The following is a 26015-nucleotide window of genomic DNA, read 5'->3' on the forward strand; positions in this document are numbered from 1 at the left end:
TTAAAAATTAGTGACATATTTGTAAAAAAATACTATATCTATACAAAATATAGAATACATTAATATTGCATATAAAAATAATTTTTATATTTATATATACACACATTATATATCATGTGGGGATTTTTTTATACATATAAAATATCTCATAGTCTGAATGAATTCTGAATTACCTGAAGTCCAGGCATTCCTGGCAATCCAGGATCACCTTTTGCACCATACCCTTGGTTATATCCATCTGCAGGGCACCCCTGGACATTACATAAAAAGATAAAAAGTTACACTATAGAACTCTGTAGTGGGACAAATCTTCAAATACAGTTTGTAAGGAAATAAGCAACATCAGAATTGCATAATAATGGCAACTGTCCAGTATGGATAGTTGTACCTCTAAAAAAGATTTAATAAACAGACTATACATTTCTCAGGCATTCTAGTTCTCTGTTAGGAGCAATCTTCATTTCAGACATACCTATATTACTCGCCCATGATCCTGACCTTCAATTTATTTTTGGCACTTTTTATCTCTTTAAATACTCTCTAGTGCATCTACAGATTTCCATATGAATTCATAAGCTGTTTAGGGGAGGGGCTTATTTATCTGTGAGGTCTGAAAGGGTTAAATTCATTATGTGCAATAACAGTAGTTAAAGGGGAAAAGAAATTTAAATACTGTTTTGTAACCCAGGGTGAATGCAACTAGTATAGACAAAGCACCAAAGTTTGTGGTTGCTTATTCCGGGAAGTAGACCTTCTGTTTCCCATGAATAGAGACGTTAAGAACTCTTTTCCAGCAACGAACATACACACAAATTATTGATCATCAATAAATATTTCACGTAATATGGTGTAAATAACTGACCTTCTCTCCTTTGATGCCAGCAATACCCTAGGGAGGAGAACAATCGTGTTAATAAGACAGAAAAGTGAAAGAGACAATGGTGAAAGGACACTTACTAAATAGTCTCTAAGCTCAATGCTCTTGAAGTGATTTATTTTCATGGACATGGTGTATAGTCAGGTACATGTTTACTGTGCCAAACTTCAATTTAAGAAGAAAGGGCATATTGTTAAAAAATAATCCAGTCTTACAGTTACAACTCCACAACTGAAGGCAGAACAGTTCTGAAGCCTGACCTTAATAAATAAATAAATAAAATCAGGAGATCTGGTAAAGATCATGTTTAGATGTTATTAGATTTGAAGCCACTGGAACTTGACAGAGAGCATTCCTTTCCCATTTTTTTAGAAGTTTCTTTTAAACACACATTTCTGCAGAAAAAAACCCCTAACGGTTCCTAGGGTTTAAGCAATGCACCCAGAATGAGAAGTTCTGGGTTTAATTCCTGGTTCTTATTGACTTAATTAGGCCATATCCTCAAAGATATTTAGGCATGAACTGAAACTGCAATGTATTAAATACGTATTGGACAACTTTAGAGATGTGGGTGGTAAATTTTCATGTGTATCCCTTGAGACACTAAAGAGCTAACACCAGTCAATGAATCTGCATGCACTCATCAACTAAGTTGAGGTCCAGGATGCAGCTGATAAAGCATTACTTTTAATTTTGGTTTCTTTATCACATGGTTTTCATATTAATAAAATGGGGATACCTATGTATTTCAACTGCTGTCAATACCAGATAACATGAGGCTTTACACTCCTTCAGTGAATGGTTTTGCGTGGTAAAAACACACACAACCATGAATTTCATGGATACCTACTGGAACTCCTGGAGCACCTCTTCTACCTGGAGGACCTGGAAAACCTCGATCACCCTGAAAGTAGTAAGAGTGACTGTTAATGCATATTATTGTTTATTTTTTGATCTGATTTTAGAAAATGTGATTACAAAATAAGTTTCTCATGTTATCATACTAAAACTGTGAGTTGCATTACCACCACGTTTGCTAGAATGGGCACAGCTTCACTGTATGGGTCTTGTCTTCTATCTCAGACACCAGGCTTTGTTAGCTATGCCAGATAAGTTCACTGCTTCAGTATAAATGTATGATTTTCTGTAGTAGGCACTCTTCTGATTCTCTCTCAGAATGCTGAAAACATTTGCTCATAGAGCAAAATAAAACTAGTAAATCTGTAACTTAACATTGAGCCTTTTATTAGGTTTCAGGACTTAGGATTTGTCAACTGCAAGTCAGATGCTGGTGATGTGAAATTAATTAACTATCTATCTCTTCTATAACCCATTTCAATTGAAGGACAGGTTGGACAAAACTGACTAGGGTCTTCTGGATTTAATGAAAAAAGTTTTATCTGTCAAAATATCAAACATTATTCTTAACTTTTTAGCAAAGGCCATTAACATGTATTGTTTCGTTATCTATCTCACACAAAAGACAGCACTTTTCCTTCCTCTGGCCTCATGATTCATTTTTTTCCTAGTTGATAAAGCCACAAACCAGTTGAAGCTTGCTGTATATCGCAGGAAAAATTCAGAATGCTTTTTGGCCATTTCTAAGCATAGCCAAACACAATCTCCATAATATTCAGTTTGATTTGTACCTTTGTGCCATTGCAACCTGGAACACCCAATGACCCAGGAGGACCAACAGCTCCCGGTTCACCCTAAAAAGAAGTGCAAAATTGACAGAAGCTTTGTTTTTGCACATTCATATAAACCTACAGCAACACTGAAAGAGTTTATGTTGGTGCAGTGTTTCACAAGACTTGACAGATTACAATGTGTTCTTAAATCATTACAATGAGTAAGAATTGCTGATGCTAAGATTTTTATCTCTAGGCTAACTGAGACAATGCTGATGTTGAGACTAGAGTGAGCACATTGAGCTGAGGAAAATTGTGTACTGAAGACTCTAGTAAGAGAAAAACAGTTAAATCAGTTTCATTTTTACTTACTGGAAGGCCTGGGGGACCTGAAAATCCAGGTATTCCTGGGACTCCCTAATAATATGAAAAACAGGAATATTATTACAAATATTAAACAAAAGCTCATGATGCAGTTTTTCTTTTGATCATTTTTAAGAATGAATGCAAGTATGATTCTATCAAAAGATCATAATTTCCTTAACCCTTCTGACTGTGAACCAAGTATAATGGTAGCTCACTCACTGTTAACATAGACTGCTTTTTCCCACAGGAAAAAACCTGAAACAACTCTTCATGGAATTCTAGTCTGACTTTTTCATAGCACACTCCAATACTAAACACATGCAGCATGAACCTTTGTACATAAGGTGTAACAAAATAGGCAACAGGTTTAAAAAATAAACAATGCATGCGCATATTCCATGACATAAATTTTAAAAATACTTTAAAATCGTATGTAACATTTCAGTTTTATTTTTCACAAATTAGTGAACAAGATGGCATTTAACATAAGATTTAATACATACAAGTTTGTTTAAAATATAAATACTTACTCGTATACCTTTGGGTCCAACAAAGCCCATAAGCCCTGGAGAACCCTAGGTGACAAATAGAAAACAACATATTTCAATATAATTGAGAAAAATCATGTATCTTGTGCAATATTTTTAATACCAATTCCTAACATGTGTACACGAAACTATATAAATAAATAAAATATTTGCCTATTACAGACACTAAAGCAAACAAGCATTTAATACAGCTTGCATAAATCATGGTGTCTTGCCTTCCCTTTCAGTGTTTATGGGGTTATATTTCATCATAGGTCAAAAAAATAACAGTCAGGGTATGTTGAGAAAGCAGTTGCTAAGGATCTGTTCAAACTGTGAGACCCAGAAGTGCTTCCCTGTGAGATAGCTGGAAGGCTTCCAGATATGGATGATGTCTATGTAATTATCAGGTATATGCATGTACCAACCACCCTCACCTGCACTGTTGTCCATGGAAAGGAAAGCCTGGAGCAGGCTGAAAAAGGGGGCTAAGCAGGATGGGAGAGCAAGGCTAAGAGATGACAGCAAAGCATGCCACAGCACAGTTTGGACAGAACCTACTGGAACTGTTTCAAGACACTTAGAGATTTACTGATAGTAAGAAATTTTTATTGTTCTCAGAAAGGAAATGGGGAATGTACAGAACTGCATGGCTCCTAAAGTCCCAGGTGACATTTCATTATAGGCGTTGAATAGGAAAAGCTAACTGGAATACACTACAATAGATGGCATTCAGGCTAACAGAGATGTTCTTGATAGATAAACTATCCTTACTTTTTGCTATTCTTGAAGAAGTTATTAACATTTATTAAAAGGGAAATGCTCTACTAAACACTTTTCAATGAGTTCAGATAAATGGCTTATCAACATGTATGAGATCCACCATGAGTATCAGTTCCACAAAGTATTGTAAAAATGAGATAGGATAGAATAATGAAACAATACCCAAACGAGTTAAAACTATAAAAAACATTTGTTTAAAAGTATGGATAAGTGCTGCAGCCACATTAGTGCAGGTCCTAGACATAATGTGATTGTGACAGTACCTTCCTGTGGCTGAGTTCATACCATATTTACACACAAATAATTTAATCACTGAAGTCAACTTATCAATGACAGCAGGAGTGCTGTTCCTCAAGACAAATATAAATAAAATGTTTTTTAATGATCAATTTATTTGTATTTTCTGCTCATGCAGGAGTCATTGAAAATTCAGATTCAGCCACAGTTTCGGCATACAGGAAAGAAAGCAAGCAAGCCCAAGTCACTGAAGTCATGCTCTCCATACTGCAGCCAACTAGGTATTCCCTAAACAGACCAAGATTTATCTTGAAACCATCTTTCCCTTCAAATTTTCTTAAATACACGTCATATTTGTCTCAGTAGTAAGTAGTTTCCTCTTTTTCCAGCAATAGATGTCAGAGTATACTGTCACAATGAAATTGAGGTTGTGCTGCTAAAATCTATTTAGACCCATGTTCATTGCTTCTGGTAGTTCAGTCCAGGTGCTTCAGCACTGGCCAACGATCAACTGACAACAAAAACCCATGTTCATATCAGCCACTTTGACTCTGTCAAAAACAACCATTGCTGCTGGTGACCACACAACATCCCTCCCCAAATAGGAGACTCTGTAACAGGTTTGGTTTTGTTTTTTAAAACAGAATTCTCTACCCAGTCATAGCTCACTTTCACAGTCAAGCACAGTGGTTTCTCTGTGTCTCTCTCTCTGTGTCTCACATACACACTTACCTTTGGTCCCTGTGGCCCTGGAGGCCCTTCTGGACCAGGAAAGCCTCTATGACCAGGTGGACCTGGAACACCAGGAAAGCCTTTTTCACCCTGTAAACATTAAGACAATTAAGTTCTTAAAATATCCATGAATTCTCCTTTTGATAAATTATTTCTACGACTTTCACTACTTTCAGTACCTCTTAACTTCTATACATGTGTGCTGCAGCGGCAGATATATTACCCTTGCCCATACTGGTAACACTGAAGTAACACACTCATAAGTATGGCTGAAGATATCAGAAGACAAAAGTACTCAAGATTTTGCAGAGTACAGAAGTTAATTGTCAGCATGAAAAGTTTAAGAAAGCAGCTGATAAAGATTCCTTGTTAATATTTCTATATTGTGTTTAGTCCCTACAAGCAATACAAATACAAATCAATTGTAGCAGCCCTATGTAAAGTGGCAAACTTAATGGCTGCTGCTGTACAGCAAGGTCAGTTTCAAATCATCAACACCTTCCTTCATGCAAGCCATGGAAAGAAACAGTGAGAGTCAAATGCAACAAAACCATTCAGATAGAGTAAAAGAAGTTTGCTGTAAGTGACAATTTTATAAATTGTTCCGAGTCTCAGAGATTAAGACACCTGATTACTTTTTTAAGGTCAAGTTCAGTAACAAAACCATGTAAAGGAAACACAGAATATTAAAGCTACATGAATAGAATAAAGGAGTCTAAGTTACAGTGAAAGGGGTATTTTCAGTTTCTTAGTTAAATATAATGAAGATGCAAGTCTTATCTTGGATGGGAAACTGAGTCTGAGCCAGCAATGTGCACTCGCAGCCTAGAAAGCCACCTGTGTCCTGGGCTGCATCAAGAGCAGGGTGTCCAGCAGGGCGAGGGAGGGGATTCTCCCCCTCTGCTCCACTCTTGTGAGACTCCCCTGCAGTGCAGGGTGCAGCTCTGGGCCCCCAACATCAGGACACAGGCCTGCTTGAGCGTGTCCAGAGGAGGCCGCAAAGATGATCTGGGGCTGGAGCAGCTCCCCTGGGAGTCCAGGCTGAGAGAGTTGGGGGGGTTCAGCCTGGAGAAGAGAAGGCTCAGGGGAGACCTTAGAGCGGCCTCCCAGGGCTTAAAGGGGGGACAGGAAAGGTGGGGAGGGACTGTTTACCAGGGGGTGTGAGGATAGGACAGGGGTTAACAGTTTTAAACTGAAACAGGGTAGATTTAGATGAGAGATAAGGAAGAAATTCTTCCCTGTGAGGGTGGTGAGGCACTGGCACAGGTTGCCCAGAGCAGCTGTGGCTGCCCCCTCCCTGGAAGGGTTAAGGGCCAGGTTGGACGGGGCTGGGAGCAACCTGGGCTGGGGGAAGGGGGCCCTGCCTGTGGCAGGGGGGTTGGGACTAGATGATCTTTAAGGTCCCTTCCAACCCAAACCACTCTATGATTTTATGATCTCAGTTAAAATAAAAGTGCTTCAAGCCTAGAAACTCACAGAAGAGGTGTTTCAGCTCTTTAGATAGCAGTGATTTAGCATGCTCTATTTTATATCAGTGAAGAGCTAAGTATTCAAGACCTTTTACATAACTGCATGACAGGGGAGAGAGATCATGTGAGGTTATCAATTCTCTGAGTCAATTTTCCTATTGCTTTATCAAGGCAGAGTTATACAAAAAAGCATTTGAAATTTTGCTGTGCAGAAGTTCCAGTAGCTTATTATTTGATGTACAAAATATGTTCCAAGGAAGTCTTGGGGAAGCCAAAACACCTTGGCTTGACCCCAATTCTGACCCCTCAAAATACCACAAACTTGGATTTTAAATAGTTTCTGAATTAAAAAAAAAAAAAAAAAAAAAAAAAAAACCAAACAAGAAAGAATATAATCCCAGAATATTTTAACACAAATCAAAATAAGAATTGCATTATGAAGTGTCTGTGAGATCTGTATCATGAACCGGCATAGCTTTTTGTAACAAACCGTTTATTTCATCCACCAGCGCCCCGAGGAAGGCAAAAAGGTTAATGCTATACCAAGACGTGCCACTGGAGGGAGCATGATACTAACTCACGGAAAAACTAAAGCAGTCCTTGATCTTCCTCCACTGAGCTTGCTACCCCCTCACCGAAACAAGCCATGGAGTGCTCTCCAGATACAGAGCAACACTGCACTTTCCTGACAGATTCACTCCCCTCCATACGGCACAGGCAATTTTATCCACACTTTCTTCTTGACAGATCAAGATCAGAGGATTCTCAGGTTGGAGAATTTCTTAACACTGAATGGTTATCAAAACATATTGATTAATGTAATTGTCCCAACTTTCCAAAGCTGCCTGAAAAACTTCATCAGTGTAAACAATTATTAACTCTTATCTACCGATTACTCAGTTGCTTTAACATGGAACTGATGAAGACAAGTTGCGGGTGTTCATTCTTACTAATATTTCTCTTTTAGTGGGCAGCTTAATTTTTTTTTCTGAGTTTTCAACTGGTCTCAATTTTACTCGTTAGGACAAAGTCAGGTTAGACCAACTAAGAACATGAAAAATAAGCACCAAGATTTTACTAAAGACATGAGTATTCTCCTTTCCCACTCACGAAAATATGTTTTAATAATGAACATATTTACTTTGAGAGAACTTTTCTCCAACACCAAAATGAAGCTTCCTACAGGCTAGACTAGCAGTGTTTACTGTGGTGCAGTATGACATTTTTTCTTGGTAATATAAGTATGGGAGGAAAGTTGTGAGTAATTCTTTACCAGCCAGATGTGTCAACCAATGGGACTAATCACAGTCCTAAATCTATATAGACCTCTGGAATCTACTGATAAAGTTTAGTATGGCAATCACTGTGTCCACATTTAGCCTAAATTACAACCATGACTTCTTTAATAATGCCCCTTTCATTTGTGAATCAGTTGTTTTTCCAACTACAAGCAGGAGTTTGAAAGAATTTTTGGCATTTGTGTAATTCAGGTTTGTCTAAAAGCCACTCTCAGTCTCTGCCAAGCTACTATTAGCAACAGGCAGAGCTGCAGCTCTCTTACTTTTGATGGATTTTAGGCTGTTCCCTCACTGATGGCAAGGTGTTTGTGGTTAGGATCCAGAAACTCACCCCTGTCTCAGTCTGCAGGAGGTTTATCTGTTTGATGCCAGCAAAGGTGGCTTTCCTTCAGGAACCGGAAAAGGAGGGGAGATGGGCAAGGTCAAAAGAGGGAAAGAGGGAAGCACTGAACAGGATACTCTTGATGGCATTATGAAATTTGTAACAGGAGAGCTGCTGCCAGGGTAATGGAATCTGTGGGCATTTGTCAGGAGTTTGTGGAAAGGACCTAGTGGTTTGGACAGTTGTTCTGCTGGTGTTCAAACATCATGCAATGCTGTAAACAAACTAATGCATTAAAAAAAAAAAAAAAAAAAAAAAAAGTCTTAGTTAAACAGTACCCCCTGAGCTATTTTAACAGAAATTTGTAAGGTAATGTATTATTCCTTTTACAATTCTCTGTAGACTCTGTGGACAGAATTACCATTACATAATAAATTCACTCACTATATCAACTCAACTAATGTATTAACTATTTCCAGGTATAAGCTAATCTTAAAAAAGGAAAAATGTATTTGTTCTTACCTTATTACCTTTCATGCTATCGCAAAAGCAGGGACTTTTACCTTTGCATACACAGCTCTGAAAAACAAAAAGACAAATTTTATAATAAAATTATTTTTCTCATTGTGTTGTTTAGTAAGGTGCAAATGAGATCTCAGTAGTTTTAGTAAGGTAATTATTTCACAGATAATACAACTTAAAAAAAAATTGTTTGTGAAGAGTGCCAATTCCCAACAGCAGCAAAGAGCTCATTAGTCCTCTGTACTGTCTTTTGAGACAGATAAGGGCACTAGTTTAATTTTGTAATTGGGGTAAAGGCAAAGAACCCATGCTTAATGCCACCAATGTTATAGTATCAGTATGAAGTATAAAATTCAAGAGGTTGGGCTCATAGCCCTAAACATTGATGATTCTTTAAAAACTTGCTATAGAAACAAACACATATACCAATATTGTTTTAGATTACAAAGGTATTGTTTTTATTTTAATCTATTAACCAATAATTCTCTGACTTTTTCTGGCTGTGTTCACCTCCTGACCTTGGCTCCTGGTACCTAATACAATTACCAAGGACCCTCAACTTCGTTGTTTCTTAATTCTGAAGGTTTCCTGAGACAAGCTGTGTGACAGTGGGTACCCTCACACAGGGACATCCCCAGTCCTGCAGCAAGTCTGGGGCTGTCGCTGCTACCAGCATGTCCATGTCTTCAAGGGAGCCTGGAGTTTCCAAGCCCTCCTTGAGGAGCTGCGTGTTGCACTGTAGCATCCAAACCTCTCTTTGAGTCTGTGACCTCTACTGCTGGAGTATGGTATGGCTATCCAGGAGCAACTATAATTTGAGATAATTCAGTGATTAATCAAATATGAAGAGATATTCAGGTTTTTATTGTTCACACTTAAGTGAAAAGCAATCAAACAAAAAACCCAAACAAGGATTTTCAGTATGTAACTGGATAGACAACATGATCAAATTAGCTAGCTAATGCACTAGGCAGTCCTGGTAGCACGGAGCTCAGCAGAGCTGCAAAGCCCATCTGAGATCCTGGGTGAACATGAGAACACTTAACACTTCTGTGCCCAGCTTCTGCTACAGCTATCACGCACTCAGTAACTGAGCTAGCCCAGTCTCGCTGGCATAACTCTGCAAAGGACTTTTCTACACTCATGTAGATATATCCTATTTCAGTGAAGTGGTGGAGAAAACAAAAAAAATCATCCTGTTAACATAAATATTATACACACTAAAATAGCATTGAGGTTATTGAAGCCACGCATTTAATAGAGATGTGGAGTAACCTGCATTTATTGTCCTTTGTACACTTAAATTCTTTCATTTGTTTTTGAAGCTGTGGCTGAATGACTGCAGAAAGAGGGTTATTCTTCAGTTTATCCTCCCACTTTAAGTATATATGTTTATCACAATGACCATATACTATGTTACAATGAGAGACAATGTGAAAAGGACAACTATCACGTATTAGTTACAAAAATATTTTTCTAAGTTACATAAAATTCAGAAAAGAAGGAAGAACTGTATTTTTTCTTACAAGATCAAAGCCTTTAAGACGGTATGACATGAAATTTCTATTTAGATCTTGAAGACAGAATTAATTAACGCATACAGCTGGTCATAATACAACAGCAGCACTGTTCCAAATTTGTAACTTTTCCAGTAGTGTTCTCAAAAAACAGAAAACAAAAGACAGAGGAAAAAAAAAAGTTCTCAATTACATTTTTAAATTATAAAGTCAGATTGTCATTAAACTTAAATTTTCCTGTAGCAATCCGTTCAGGTAAAACATTTTACAGAGCATCTTTTCTTCCCACAAGCTAGGATCTATTTCTTGTATCTTTATAATCAAAAACTGCATTGCATGATATCAGTTAGCTGCCTTCATTTCTTACACAGTTCATGCTATTTGTTTCTTTCCTTTGACCACATGAGGAAACTTGACATCTGGTTTGGAACAACTCATCTAGTCTCCTTAGGTGCCTCTTTCAGGATGAAAGAAAGATGCTGCAAGTACTTGTTGTTTTCTATAGACTAGACAATTACTGACATTAGCTGCCTATCTGGTAGGTGTCTGAAGTTAGGTGAGATGACACCGTCTATTAATTTAAAAATAGATGCAGAGGGTATTCCTCAAGTGAACAGCTATTTAAACATTAATTTACAAAATAAACCAGAAATTAGAATCAGTTGTTCATGAAAGGCAAATACCCCAAGAAATGATTGTGTCTGCCTGTGTTTTATAGACAGATCAATAGGTGATCACTTGATGTTTCAAGCTAGATTTTTAAAGAGTTGCAAATACTGAATACCTAATTCTTTGGCATATTTAAAGAAGACTCTTTCTTCCCCTGAACTGACAGCCAGAATTCAAGTGGTACTGCATCAGAAATTTGGGAAACAAAGGTGTCATGTAAAACGGAAACCGTGTGACTATGCTACCTTTACTATTATTTTAATCAATATGATTATATCATCAGAGACACAAGAATAAACACTAGTGCAGAATTAACAACAGTATCCTGACTTCTTCTCAGTGAGGTGTATTAATTTTGCACTGGATAATCCAAATTCACCAAGTTAGTTATATGACAGATATCTTAAGCCTTTAAGCATAAAAACCAGAGGATAAAGTGACATGTATCTCAAAATAAATTTGGAATAGTCCATAAGACAAACAAATCTGTTGTTCCCTATTCAATCACAGTACTTTCCTTCCTAAAGTATTCTCTTCAAAATAGGTGACACAGGTTATTGGTACATGTCTGCTAAGCAGTACAAAGATGGTAACTGTTCAATGTTCAGCATCCCAAGGAAAGATGTAAACACAGTACACAATAAAAGTAGTCTTAAACTGCAGGCACTGCATTTTACTGCTGTACAGGGCTGGTGAGTGACTCAAGCTACCACTTTCTCAAGGCTTGCATATGAAAATTGTAAATTAACTACAAGGCCTAAGAGACCCATTTCCTCAGCAATCTCAACTGATGAAGCAAAGATTTAGCTTACAAATTTAGTAGACATGTCTGAGTCCAGGAAAGGTGCTGTTTACTGAGGTAGAAATGCTTACGGTATTCCAAATCCTCTGAATTTTTTCAGTGTAACTGGGAGCATACCCTGACTGCCCATAAAGAGTCTTCCTGAGAAACAGCCATGGCTGGTTTCTAATCTTCCTAGTACCCGTTATTTACAATTATAATCCTACAGACTTTCATGGAGTCGTACCTTATTTCTGCCTGTAAAAGTAAAGCTGGAAGCAAATTCTTTACAGTATTGGTATGCAAAGCAGTATTCAGGACATGTAGATAATCACCAAATGCTGCAACTCTTCTATAATAGGTATAATCTGCAGAAGACTTGATATGTACAGATACAGAAGAAACTTTTTCTTTTAACTTACAATCAGAGATAATCCAATGTGAAGTTAAATACATGAACATGTAGAAACTTATGATGCTACACAATTAATCAAGGTATTAAACTATTTAAAGAAAAAGAACCTTTGTTCTTCAAGAAGTCAGAATGCTTAGAATGTGTTTAATTTGCCATTAGTAAGCTTTCAGATTAATTTAGGGCTTTTTGTGTACGCATATCACTTTAAACTAAACTGAAAAGACCAATGATGATTTTGCATTACACAGTCAGTTAGCTGGATAATACTAAATGTTTTGGCATATGATTTTTACATAAGATTAGATTATGCCTTCTGTAAAGGAGCTTTGAACCAAAAAATCATTGCTCATTTATACTACTGGATGTTTCCACATCCTTGCAAGATGCCTGCAGTTCCTTCATCAAAGGATCATAACAAAACAAGAGGATATTGCTAGGTTATAAGATAAGGAAATTAAATATTAGTTATTAATGGTTTATTCAAAATCCTCACAATAACATCTATATAGGTAAACGTATTAACAAAGCCACAGGTTTACTGCATGTTTTTTGGTTTTGTGATTTTTATAATAATCGTCTACATTTATTTAAAATATTTAGATATGGTAGATGGCACTAGATTTCTGATCTCAAAATCCAGGCCAAAGGATAAAACCAGATCATTATATGAATAACAGATCAAATTAATTCACCTATGAACCAACACTTTCTGGGAGCAATTTCTTCTGAAAGGAGCTCCTTTCAGAAGTGTTTTTGTTTTGAGTGATAGTAGTTGTAGTATTATATGTTCTTTAAATAATTACAGTTTTGCACGCTGAAGCACATTTACTGCATTGGTTAATGTTTTGTTCAGTGGGTGCAACCTTATCTGTAACACTGAATTGCCCTTCCTACACTATGAAATTGGATTCTATGGGGCTCTGACCTCTTCCTGCCCCCAATTCAGAGACTAACTTAAGCATCTGCTTGAAAGTGTTCTAGTCCTCTCCTTCCCTGAATCCCTCAAAGAAATGACAAATAAAGCAGGAAGAAATAACATACTACAGACTACATTGTCACCTATACAAAGCTTAATATAGATTTATCATGGCACTGCTACTCTTACCATTTGCAGTCATGACAACTTATTCTGGAGTATTAAAGAGAATCTTGCACAGCTCGCAGCACTTTGCCAACAAGATCTAGTTACACGAAAGATGTCAGAGAATGTATTTAGGGATGTTACCAAAGCTGAATATGTTCAAGTGTTAATGTAAGGAAAAAGGCAAACAATGTTAGGAGTTTCCATGAATAGCACAAGCTTTGAGTCCTATCATTCACATTTGTGGGGCAATACAGTCATACTGGGTGTGGTTTAAAGGCAGGAAGATGGGGAACAGCCAAAATGAGCCAGTGCAGGTGATGAGCCATTATTTCTCCACTGATCTCTTTTTGGAATGACATACAGGATGACATAACACGCAGAGTATTTGTTTGCTTTTCCAGATACACAGAAGATCAGAGTAGGTCAGCTATGATTTCAAACTATATATTTGTATTAAAAACACTGCACCCAGGACAGAGGCAGCAAAGTGTGTTGCTGCAGGAAACAGGCACCATATTCTTTGTTTCAGATGAAGACTACATCAAGACCACACAGGATGAGTAATATAAAGACATTCAAATGAAAGCTGAGATGAAATTAAATGTATTTTGTAGGAATCTAGTAATCTGGCTACAGTGGGGTTTAAGGTTACACTTTGGGCCTGATTGGTCTTTAATTTCATGGGTGAACTCCACTGATTCCAGAGGTAAATGTTAGTTAACATCAATGAAAGATGACTGTGCAACATGAGGAAATTTAAGATGAATTAAAAGCAGTGCAAGTGATATCCATTAATTACTCTGGACAGTAAAAATAGTCCAGGTGTCTTCTCTCAAGTGGGTGGTGAAGCTGTCACTTTCCTTCATTGGTGGTTTTAATGGCTGATCAAGCTCATTTTTAAAAATGCAAGCCTGATTTTTCATTTAAACTTGATTTTTGTTAGTATCTCACCTATCCTGCCATTAAGTCTTTATCTTCTAACTTCAAGGATCACTAAATTAGAACTCCATCAAAACACAGAACAAGACTTATTGGACAAGATCTATTTCTCTGTGATGCCACTTTTTGTTTGTTTCTTTCTTTCTTTTACATCTTTCTTCTCATTAATGGTATCCTGAGTAGCCTACAATATGCAGGTCACCACAGTGGTCCTTTCTAAGTGGAAGTAAATTATCAGCTAATTTCCAGTAATTTCTGTAATTTCTCTTAAATTCCAACACTTATTAAAAATTACGTATCAGTGAGCCAGCTCCTTTAAGAGCTTTGATTGTGAATTTTCAAGGGCTGCTGACACACTGAGATTTCTGAATTCTTCCTGAGCTGTCTTAGTGCAGAGCAATCACTTTGCACATTCCAGCTGCATCTATAAACCACAACTGAGTACACAGAATAATACTGCTCAAATAGTTGATGTTAATATAATGGTTAAAACTACAAAGGGCCCATTTCTCTAATATTCTCTACTACATGTTTTCTATTATATCTAATACAAGTGGGTGTAGAGCATTACGATTACACCAAGTGGAAAGTTTTGCTTTAACATTTATCTACACTACAGACTTGTGTTGGGGTAGGTATGCTGCACAGAGATGTGAAATGCTGCACTTTCTGAAAGACACTTTGGTGCTAGTTAAAGCTTCTAGCTCAGACACAGTTATATTTTTGAAAATTTATCCTAACCTCCTCAAGCAGAAAATCTGAGATCAGAGCTGTATAGAAAAGAGTTCCCTCTGTGGAAAAGGCTATATAAGGAAAATCTTTTTTCTGAATCTGATGCACCTGTGTTAGGATACTTAGCTAGACTAGCACAGTCAGTAATTCTACCTAGACATGGTTAGTAGATATGTGACCCTGGCAGCATATTCCTCATGTTGCACAACTGTAAATCACCATGTAGCCTACAAGGTACTGGAGAATGAAATCCCCTCACTCCAAAACATTGTTATCAAAACAAAATACCAGTCTCACAATTACAATCTGTATACTAATAGTTTTTCATGCATTCTAAGCATCAAACATGAATTCATTAAAATTATCAAAGACCATGGAGACCTTTGTGTTTTTTTAGTGATTGCTGGACCAGTACAACAAACCCAAATTATTAAGCCTTCAGTAAGTATAGACAGCATAGAGCAGAAATAGGAGATGATGAGATGAAGGAAAATATGTCAGTTCCCAAACCCTGAAGCATTGTGTAGTCACTTGTGAACTGGAAGGCAGCCAGACATTCCTACCTTAGAAGACTCCTGTTAACAGCCATGTACGCTATGAGAATTCACAGCATTTTGCCTACCAGTTGAATGCCTAGCACCTGACAGAAATGATTACATTTTGACTTTCCATTATAAAGAAATACACTTGTAACTTTAACTAATAAACTACTTGGTCAATAATATCTAATGTAGGGAGACTGGATCTCAAAGGACACAGTGGAAGACAACTGTAATGCTACAGACAGTAGCTCATAGCTCCACACCAGAATTCCATGATGCCAACCATATTCTCGGCCAAGCAGATACAGTACAATTAATTTTATGGAGCTTGCATGTAGGGCTTAGCAATCTTCACTGTGCCTGCATGTTGTCATCACTGCATTAGATAATTAGGTAAGATGCAACACTACATTAGATAATTAGGTAAGATGTTGTAAATCAGAAAGAAAACCAACACCCTGAGTTTTCACAAACTCAGATTGTGAGCTCGGCAGTGATGACCACTAAGGCCTGTGTTGTAGAAGCTGCCTAAAATTACTCAGTATCTATGTACACAGAGCTGGCATGTTGTGTGCAGTTTCGGAAAACTAAGTTGAGGCTCTTAATTGAGTCTCTGTTTTGGGGGTTTCTTTAATTGTTTTTAGTCTATAAAGATACAGAATTACTCCCTCTTTAAACAGAGAGAATGATGGTTTGCTTTCTTCTGCTAAAATACAGAAAATTCTGATCCTTATATTTATAATGACCAAAATCCTACTCTACAAATAATCTCACTGCAGCGGAAGTCAGTGTGACACAGACTATCAGAAACTGGACCAAGCTGTTCACAATATATTCAGATGGGTAAAATCTCCAAAGACAGACCCATAAACGCTGTTTGTGTGGGTTTTTTCTCCTGACCTCGAACAGGACAAAGGGATAAAAGAAATAAATATTCTTCCTTTCCACAAGGAAAAAAAGATTAGCAATTAGGCCACGGAATTTTGTTTTGTGTAGCAAATTCTTAAGGGTGTTTAATCAGCTTATTCATCTGTGTTCTTCCTTCCTAACAGAGGGTCATCCTAAAAGAACAATCTAACAGCAAAGAACACACACCATTTAACTAGTGAATTTTTGCTTACCTACCATAATATGGTTAGCATTACATCACACAATTTGTATCTCTTCTCAACTGTTGAGTGTGGGAATGGTATTCACCATAACTGTTGTCTCCTCAGGCCTGTATATTTGTATATTCATAAAATTCCTGGTGTGCATCTTCTGTTAAGTAATGCAAACAGCAATGAAAGCAACGGGAGCTTGTTCGGAGAAAGCTTATTGCGCATGCCTTGGTTTCTCCTTTTTTGAAAGGCTCTGTGATTACACAGATTTCAAAAAAAAAAAAAAAAAAAAAAGTTATGCTTTCTTGCAGCTTCCTCCAAAATTATCTGTGGAAAAATGCAGCATAAAGCCCAAGTTAAAAAGCCTTCATTGAACCAGCCCAAATGGAAAACCTGTAAACCTGTGAGACTTGTACCCTGTCACAAAACCAAGTTAAAAATAAGGCAAACCATGAAAATAGAACTAAAAATATACTAGCTGTGGCAAAATGGAACTTTTTCAGTGTGTGCACAAGAGACTGGGGCTGTAAACAGTTAAGAAGAAAAAAGCCTTTTTGTATTTCACCTTCCTCCTAGGCTCCTGTAATCTATGCCAACATACTGAGCCTTCTAGTATTACTTTGTTAGGCAGTAGGGTGAGAATGTGACAGTAAAACAGATGACCGGACATCCCATACTAGTTGCACTTAATAGCAAAGTATTTTGTTTCAAAGACGTGTTATGATAAATCAACTCTAGGCAATGCAGAAAAGATTGCTAGCACAGATCTGGAAATAAAATGCTGATATATCTATATGAAATGCAAAGCAATGAAGAAAGAACCAGTGTTTGCCACCTACTTCAATCATTTTAATGATATTATTCAGTCAGCAAAATAACTTGAACTGTAGAGTTTTGCTTAACTGTGTATTTAACTTGTAGATTTGTTAGAAGAAGGCTATACATCAAATTTTAACAGTTCAGTTTTCACAGGTGTTTACTAAGATCACCTAAGGAGGTTCATCTTCTTGCAATTGTATGACGTAGCAAATACTTAAGCATACTTAACATTTCATGGCCATCAGAGCAAGCCTCCATGTCATATAGAACAGCAGAACTCCATACGTTTTGATGCACAAACATTAGGGCAACTCTGCTAATTTATGCTAACTCTCTTGGCCCAGAAGGAAAAGCATTGCTCTGCTGTGCCCTGACATTGGCCTGTTTCTCTGTGGAGATGATGGCTGAATTACAACTAATTATAGAGGCAATCAGGATCAGAACAGTGTAGTATAAATTGGGCCCAATTATCAAAGTAACACCCCCATTGACTTGAGAGCTGGGATCATATTAACCAAATCAAAGAGAGCACTTCACAAAGGACTTGTTCTTCTAACACACTCAGTGAACTCTCTTTTGTATAGTCAGGTGCACATCTTCTCTTCTCAGCTGCCTTATGTGACAAAGAACCTGGGCGCTTCCAAAGGCCGGCAGAGAAGGAAAATTCTCACTGTGACACTTGGTCCCTCCAACATTTTGATTCCCAGTTAAACAAAGCAATTCAGCCTGCATCCTTTTCTTACCAGCTTTGGAGATGCTCATGGCTGAGCTAGAACACTGCATTTTTTCTTTCCAGAGCCATGTATTAAGATCTATTTGCAACAGCAATATAGTTTACATATAACTAGGAAAAAGGGTATTGCATGAAGAAAAGACTAGTTTATAAGTATTTGCATGCAAATTCTAACATCTGTAGAAAATTAAATTGGGAAATATGAACACTTGCATCTGGTCACAGACAAAAACTCTAAGTGAGAAATGTGATGCAAAAAAATCTTCTCAAGCCTTACAGGCACCAAGTTTGTTATCTCCCCTCTTTTGCCAGCAGCACATGATGAAAAAATACAAAGAGTAATGACTGAGGCAAATACAGAATACTAAGAACTTACTTTATCCCGTGAGCTAACACAATATTGCAATTGTATTACAATGCAAATCAAAAACCACTACTAATATGAGGTGCAGCTAACTTGCTATCAAGTAATCCTGCTCAAGTAGAAACCCTCTTTTATCCTGTTCTGAACACATGATGTCATCACAAAAATGATTGATGCCACTAAGCAGCAGTATTGATTCAGTACCAATGAACTTGACCTAGGTATTTTTCTTGTTTGTGTCATTTGAAACAGCAAATTTTAGGGAAAATTTTTATACTACTGTTTGATTTCAAGACATACAAGAAGTACACAGATGGTATCAAAAGACACTCAGGAGAAGATTGTACATGTGCATCAAGACAGTATCAGGTCCAGGTGCTGTTAAACAAAATGAAACAATGAGAAAGCAAATACATATTATTTTTTTTTCTGAGAGGAAAAAATAGAAATGAGGAGTGAGAAAGATCTTGCTCCCTGCAGAAACATATTGATAGTTTTTGTTATTCTTCTAAAGTATTTACACGAACAGTGGGAAAATCCAAAGAATTACATCAGTATCTGAAGCAAAGGAATACACCAAGCAAGCTAAAAATCCTTTGACATGGGAAGATGCTACTTCTGCTGAGTTTTCAGAAGATGTGATTAGAGCATGCCAATGGCCAAGAATGCAGCTAATAATACTCCCTAGCAGGTGCCAAAAAGTTCAGCCTCCTAAGGGCAGGAAAGTCTGGACTCTGTGAAGGGCTATGAGGACCAAAATTTGCTCTATAAACAGCAGCAGGCACAAATTAATAATTTTCTTTCTTGTCTTTGGAAATAAAGTACTTAATGAGTTATTATGGGACATACACTTAAAATTTATACATACAGCAAAAATATTGCTTGCTCGTCAAATATAAATTTATCTTCGTATGAAAGTGTAGCACAAATTTAAACCACAAACAATACTTATTTCTTTCGAATGGACAGTCCAGCTCAGATGCAATGATTTATTCATCAATTTCAATTAACATTAGCCACTAATATTTCATTACGAGTTTAAATAAAATTTCTTTTGAAAATGTTTTTATTTCTTCTATCATCTAGAAATTTTTGTTAGACTTTCTCTTTTGAAAATATAAGCATTTTCATACAAGAATAGAAATGATGACATTTGAATCTTAAACTGATCTCAGTTATCTGTTGCAAATCTAGTTTAAAATAATCTCAGACAACATTTCAGATCCACTGAATTTTCAGAGCACTACTGAGTCAATAGTGTTCAAACTTTGCTTAAACAAGATTTCTGTAGAAGACACTTGTAACCATCCCAAATCCTGTCTTTAAAACCTAAGTGTAAACAAGGATCTAGTAACAACACTCTAGAAAACTGGTATCTGAGTTTCATGATTTATCTTCAGCAGAAAGGCTGCTAATGAACCAAGGTATATGACTCCATGAGACTGGTGACTACTCTAGGATCCTGAGGTTGCTAAAGTGTTGAAATGCTTTACTGAGCCGTAAGTGGGCTCTTACTTGCCGACACACCTCCTTTTCCTTCCTTTGTAGATAAATGCACAGAACGGGATAACAAGATCAACACAGCCAGCATAGAGGCTTAGAAAAAGTGTGTGTGTGTGTGTTGTGGGAGCGGGGGGAGGAGTTCCTGGTACACAGCCTGTCCTTGTTAACAGCCTTCCAGAAGCACACACGATGATGTCCACCTCTTGGGAACAACGAGGGCAATGGATGGGAGGTACCAGCAGACGAAGAGAAGAATGGAATAAAGAACAGCAAACTGGGTAGAAGAGAGAGGCAGATGTTGAGTTTATTAATCTTCCACGTCTTGCTTTAGAGCAAGGATCAGATCTAGGCAGAGCCTGAAACAACTCTGCAGAAAATGTGTACTTTGCAAACAGATCTGGTACCTCTGTTCCATACAAGAACTAAGAGGCATTTTAATTCCACTACATATAAACAATTAGATCTTTGTTAATGACTAAACTTGTCTTCAAGCTAGAGTGCTGTGAAACAAAGCGTTTGGTGATCTGCTTATGCTGTTTCCAGACACTTTACCCAGAATGACTGAGTGAAAGAGAAACAATGTTTTAGAAGAAACATTATTACCAATTAGTCTGCTTCAGATAATTATAGCAGAATGTGGCTCTATTTTATCAACAACAAAGTGGAAGATCAGATTTTTTCCTTATAAAGGTGAACTGCAAAATGTTTTGATAGGCAGTAAAGGGTTTTGATGCACTGCTTTAGAGCTTTACTCACATACACAAGGAGAAGTTAACACTGTTGACTATTACAGGAGGAACAGAACTTGAAATTTACTGAAACTGGTAGTTTTCTGTTTGGTAACTGCTAGAAATGTTGGGAGCTGCGCTGACCCATTTGCACCCACAGCTGACTGCTCTCCTCCCAGTTGGGAATGTGCAATCTAAATGTTATAACCAGACAGAGGAGAAAGGAACGGCAAAGGCGACAGTGGGATCTAGGCGAATTTATCGACCAAACGGTGATGCACACGCATCATTAAACCTGAAAGACAAACTGTGAAGTGAGTTTGTAACGGAGGCGGCACAGGTGGCTCAGACGATAAGCGCTGCTCTCTGTTTCCCTCGGACTATCCACGCCCGGCACCGCTCAGCCCCCGCCGTCCACATTCCCCGTCTCCCGCGGGGCGACGCGCTGCCCGCGGGACAGGCCTCCGCAGCCGCTTTCCAGGCTGGCGGCGGGACGGGGCCCCCTGTCCCCTCACGGTCCCCTCGTGGCAGCCCCTCAGCGGGAAGGGCGGGAAGCCGCCCTGCGAAGGGCCCGGCGGGGCCGCCGACGCGCCGCGCCTCTCCTTCGCACCTGAGACAAATGGTGACAGAGTGCCCTGTGCGGGGGTGAGGGGGGGGGGGGGGGCGTACAATTTTAAGCCAAATAAATTCACCGTTTCTCCCTCAAAACTTGCCAAGGCCGAAGCGCAGCGCGGTGGCCGAGGGGCCGAGCGCCGCTCCGCCCGAGGTGACTCTACAGCCGCCACCGTTCTGCCGCCCCGGCCCCTCCGCCCTGCGCTCACTCACCTCCGCCGCCGCGGCGCGGCCCGGCCGGAGCAGGGCGAGCAGCAGCAGCAGCAGCGCCGGGCGGCTGGGACCAGCCCTGCCGGCCATCCCCGCGCTCGGCGCTGCCTGCGCGGCGTCCCGCGGAGGTCGGCCCGGGGCGCTCGGACTCTGCCCCCCGCCCGCCCGCGGCTTTTGGCCTGGGGGCTGCTGCTTCGCACCCGCTTCGGCGCTCCCGGCGCCCTGGGGTGGGGACAGGGGCCGGGGCCGGCCGGGGCGGGGCCGGCCGGGCCACCCCCCTCCTCCCCTCTTGTCTCCCCCCCGCGCCTCCTGCCTCGGGCACCGCCGGCTGCCGCCGTCCGTCCGTCCTCAGCGGGCATGGAGTGAAGGAGCTGGGGGCTTTCCCGCCTGGGAGCTGAGGTGAGCGCCGCGGAGGGGCAGCCCCGGGCGGCGGTACCTGGCGCCCGTCACGGGCCGTCGCGCCTGGTCTCGGCGCCTGCCGGGGCTGCTCGCAGAGGGCTCAGCCCCGTCCTGGGACAGCCGGAGGTGTCCCGGGCTACCGGGCTGGCTCCGTCCCTCCGCCCGCTTCCTCCGCGCCGCCGTGAGGGCGCAGGTGGCGGGCGCCGCCCGAACGGCCTTGGGGCTGCGCGGAGGGAGCGGGGACGGGGACGGGGACCCGCCCGGGCCAGCCCCGGGCACCGCCCGCGCCAGGACACGGCCTGGGCCCGCCCGGAGCGCGGTCGGCTGTAGCGCCCGGGCGGGGAGAAGGGGTCGGTTAAACGGGGGCGGGAGGGAGGTGGGAGGCGGCACCGGTGCGTGCGCGAGTGAGGCGGCAGCGGGGAAGCGGGAAGGCCGGCGGCAGCCCGGGCCCGCCGCCGCGCTCCTGGGCACTGACGGCAGTGTTTTCCCTTCAGCAGCGCTGTCCTCTCCCTCGAGTGTTTTCGTAATGAGGCAGCGAAGACCGAGAACTCGCAGAAGGGACAAAGTGCTGCCCACTGCGTAAATTTAAATCAGTGAGAAATGTCTCTCCCCAGGCTTTCCACACAGCTGAGCATGATGTAGAAGTTTTCTGAATGGAGGTGTGATTTCTAAAGTGTTGGCAATGTGTAAAAGTTAGCACATTTATGTTATTGACAAAAGTACTGTATGTTCAAGGTAACATCTCAGCAAATAAAGTGCTGTTCCGAGATGGTGCAAACTTAGAAAGTGTGTTCGCCAGGCTGGCCACAGCGATCTTACCTTATCTGTAGTGTCTGTGAATGCTGTACAGGAAATCCTGCCTTACAGGTTTTCTTAAGCACTACAAGCGATACAGAGAAAAACAACATACAACAGTATAATATAGGTATATAAATCTATTCAGGACTCCTCATGAAATACAAATCTAAAGCCTTTCATGAGCATAAACCTAAGCACAGAGCTCTGTAAAACAGCTTCTCTTACAGGCATGAGAGTAGAGCTGGATCTCCATTCAGTAGACAGTCCTGTCCACCCTCTATGAAATCCAGCGTGAAAGCCAGTTAGTAGAGGCTACTTTTCCCAAAAGATTGGTGCTAGCAGCAAGAACATAACTCTGGAAGAGCAGAGCAATGTGTTCAGTATCAAAGATCTTGTACATCATCACAGATGGTATCACCTTGGCTCTGATATCTCAAGCATCAGTGAGAGCAAGCTGGTATAGAGAGAAAGGGGGAAAAAAATCCCCTGTTTTCAAGCCAGATTGATGGTGACCATGTAGAGGAAATAGTATCATAGGGATAAACCCACTAAACTGACACATTTTATTTGTCAGATTCCTAAACCTGTCAACTGTAACAGTGCTACATTTTTTACACAAGAATACTGTAATAAGGGCAAGAATGGGATCTACAGTTGTTTATAAGCCATAAGCACCTATAAATTCTAAATACCTAAATTCACCACTGAAATTTAACATTAGGAGAGCTGGTGTTAGACAGAAGGTAGCAGAGACTCATTCATACAAAAGTGAAAATGAAAGGTGCAAGGTTCTCTGAGACAATGTCAGAGCAAGCAAGACGACAGTGGAAGAGAGTGGTCAGTCTTCAGGAATTATGCAAATTTAGATGCAGAATGAACAGTATGACTCTGAGTAAAGAAGATAGTACCTAAAAGAAGAGCTCTTGAATATGGGGCCAAAGAAATATTGGAAGAAACAGAAGCAAGCAGTCAAACCAATTAATAAAGGCAGAATATCTAGTGAATGAAATACTGCTATAATAAAAAAGGTATTGAATCAGTTTTCAAATGATGAAAACCCTGTATAGAAATTTCAAAAAAAGAAGTCAGCAAGCTCAAAGCAAACATGGGGAAGTGCTAACAAGGGAGATGCAACAGAAAGACAGAACATTTAAAAAAAAAAATTGTCTTCAAGCCCAGTCGTATCCCAGTACCACCTATTTCACTGACCTTGAGCAGCTAGCTGCCAAGTATTATGGCCCAACTGGATAGAGCTTGTATGTGTTCTAGCAAGTAATGTTGCATTGTGAGATTGTCACATAAGAGCATATGTGCTTTTATGTGAGTTTCCAGGACAGATACATGACTTCAGAGTAGCATCGAGCCAGAACAAAGGTAAGATCAGCCACTGATGTTCTGTCTTGCTCATTGCTACCACAATTAATGGCATCCATCCAAAGAAAGTCTCTGAAACCTTGATGCAGACTGTGGTGTTGATACTGTTGTAGTCCATAGTATCTTCAGAGAGCTACATACTCTAAGAAACAGTCTTGTCTACCAAAACACCTGGTCAGGCAGGCTTAACATCAGTTGTGTCAAGACGTATACCTGCAGCTGCCTGTAGAAGTACTTTTTAAAACAAAACAAAACAAAACAACAACAAAAAAAAACCCAAAACAAACAAACAAACAAACCCCCCAGACTACCAGTGCACGAACAGTAGAGAGGTCAACCTTAATACTAGAATGCAATTAAAAGCTGCAACAAATTAAAGTTTGGCTTTTTCCACAATAATTGATGTTTAATTATTTTAGCTTTGATTTTGTTCTCTCAGTTCTCTATGGTAAAACAAGGATAACGGTATTTTCTCTTTTTATAGGTAAGGGATATTTTTGTGGGAAACATTTCAGTTTTATGAATTTAGTATAAAGTGCAAAGTTTCATAGGACACTGAAAGAAAAAAATAGGGCTTTAGAAGAAGGGTGAAAAGAATATGGAATATATCCATCATGAATGAGGCAGAAGTCCTATGGAAAACAGCATATATGTTCTTGTTCTTGAAATGATTGTACCAATCATACGCATAAAAGAACTACATTAAAATTGAGCACACAATCCTAATTTTGATTTCCTAACTTCTCAATCCCTGATTTTGCAACTTCAGTGATCTTGTTACACATGATGTTGGTTTCGTTGGATGTAATGAGAATATAGTTGCAGCTGCTCTAAGTTTTTATCTCAATAACTGTGGCTGTGTGTCTGCTTCAAACTATGACTTATGTCCTATGGCCTTATTTTATCAGACTCCTTTAGAATGAAATTGTCCTCCTTCTTAGTCCTTGTCAAAAAACTAAACATCTAGGTTATGTTACAGTGCCAGCTTTCCCCCTCTGGCTTTTGAGAATTTTATGAGCTGAGATTTGGTAAGGCTTGTATAAAACCTATTCCTTCGGTGATATTGAGTGTGTTATCTTGAGGATATTTCATCTTCTTTTGAATTAGGTAAGTATTCTGTTGGAGTAACTGTTGTGATTACTACAAAATATAAAACATGGGATCAACTTTATATATCAATCTAAATAACACTTTGTAGTCCTTACATTATTGCATTGGTGCTGAACCAGCCCCAGTCAGAAAATGATGGATTTTAGATAGCCACGATGAAATAGCAAGCAGAGTAGCTTAAGTCATCCACTCATGCATTAAGTATGATTTCAAACTGTGTCAATGGGTTTGATTAAAATGGATTTTAATTTGAAAATAAAAGGTTATCTACTAACAAAAAGCAAACGTACCAAATTTCAATTTCTTCTTCATTTTCAGAAGATGTCTGGATAATTCAATAATGAAATAGACAGTGGGCAATAGGAACAAATTTCTGCAAAGTCTAAAACTTTATGACTGGCTTGGACTTTCCATTTGAGGCAATCTGTCCTTGCAGTATTTTATTGCCTCACAATCTTGCTTATAGTATTTATATTATTAATGTAAAAGATTGGTGAGGTAGGAATATTACTGGAATATTATTTTTTTTATTATTAGGAGTGCTCTTCCTTTCTTTCCTTTCTTTCCTTTCTTTCCTTTCTTTGCTTTCTTTCTTTTCTTTCTTTTCTTTCTTTCCTTTCTTTACAGATGGGGAACTGGGGCACAGAAAGAAACTAAGAATTTGGCAGCTGAATGGAGTACTGCACAGTACATGTAGGGTGTGATCTTGCAGCATGGATTGGCTGCAGTTAAGCTATTCATTCATTATTCAGTACACAGTTTACAAAGTCTCTTCTTCATACTGTGGGATATGGATATACTGTGCATACACTTAGGAGTCAG

The 26015-nt window shown here is 39.4% G+C and overlaps 2 protein-coding genes across 2 annotated transcripts in view; one reads left to right on the plus strand and one right to left on the minus strand.

The window, feature by feature from the left end:
* COL4A3 (collagen type IV alpha 3 chain) overlaps positions 1-21613 on the minus strand; it is a 63476-nt gene extending 41863 nt beyond the window's left edge. Inside the window, exons 1-9 of the mRNA XM_033005374.2 lie at positions 21516-21613; positions 8765-8821; positions 5154-5243; positions 3405-3449; positions 2881-2925; positions 2527-2589; positions 1728-1781; positions 863-889; positions 174-251 (exon numbers count right to left, since the gene is read on the minus strand). Coding sequence (XP_032861265.2) covers positions 174-251; positions 863-889; positions 1728-1781; positions 2527-2589; positions 2881-2925; positions 3405-3449; positions 5154-5243; positions 8765-8821; positions 21516-21602 — 546 coding nt within the window. The 5' untranslated portion in view covers positions 21603-21613. The remainder of the gene's footprint in view (positions 1-173; positions 252-862; positions 890-1727; positions 1782-2526; positions 2590-2880; positions 2926-3404; positions 3450-5153; positions 5244-8764; positions 8822-21515) is intronic.
* A 221-nt stretch (positions 21614-21834) lies between these two features.
* The window catches only part of COL4A4 (collagen type IV alpha 4 chain), a 78772-nt gene continuing 74591 nt past the window's right edge, over positions 21835-26015 (plus strand). Inside the window, exon 1 of the mRNA XM_042799850.1 lies at positions 21835-21911. The gene's annotated coding sequence lies outside the window, so the exon portion shown is untranslated. The remainder of the gene's footprint in view (positions 21912-26015) is intronic.

Source organism: Tyto alba, unplaced genomic scaffold (assembly GCF_018691265.1).
Source record: "Tyto alba isolate M040663 unplaced genomic scaffold, T.alba_DEE_v4.0 Super-Scaffold_10, whole genome shotgun sequence".
Lineage (NCBI taxonomy): Eukaryota > Metazoa > Chordata > Aves > Strigiformes > Tytonidae > Tyto > Tyto alba.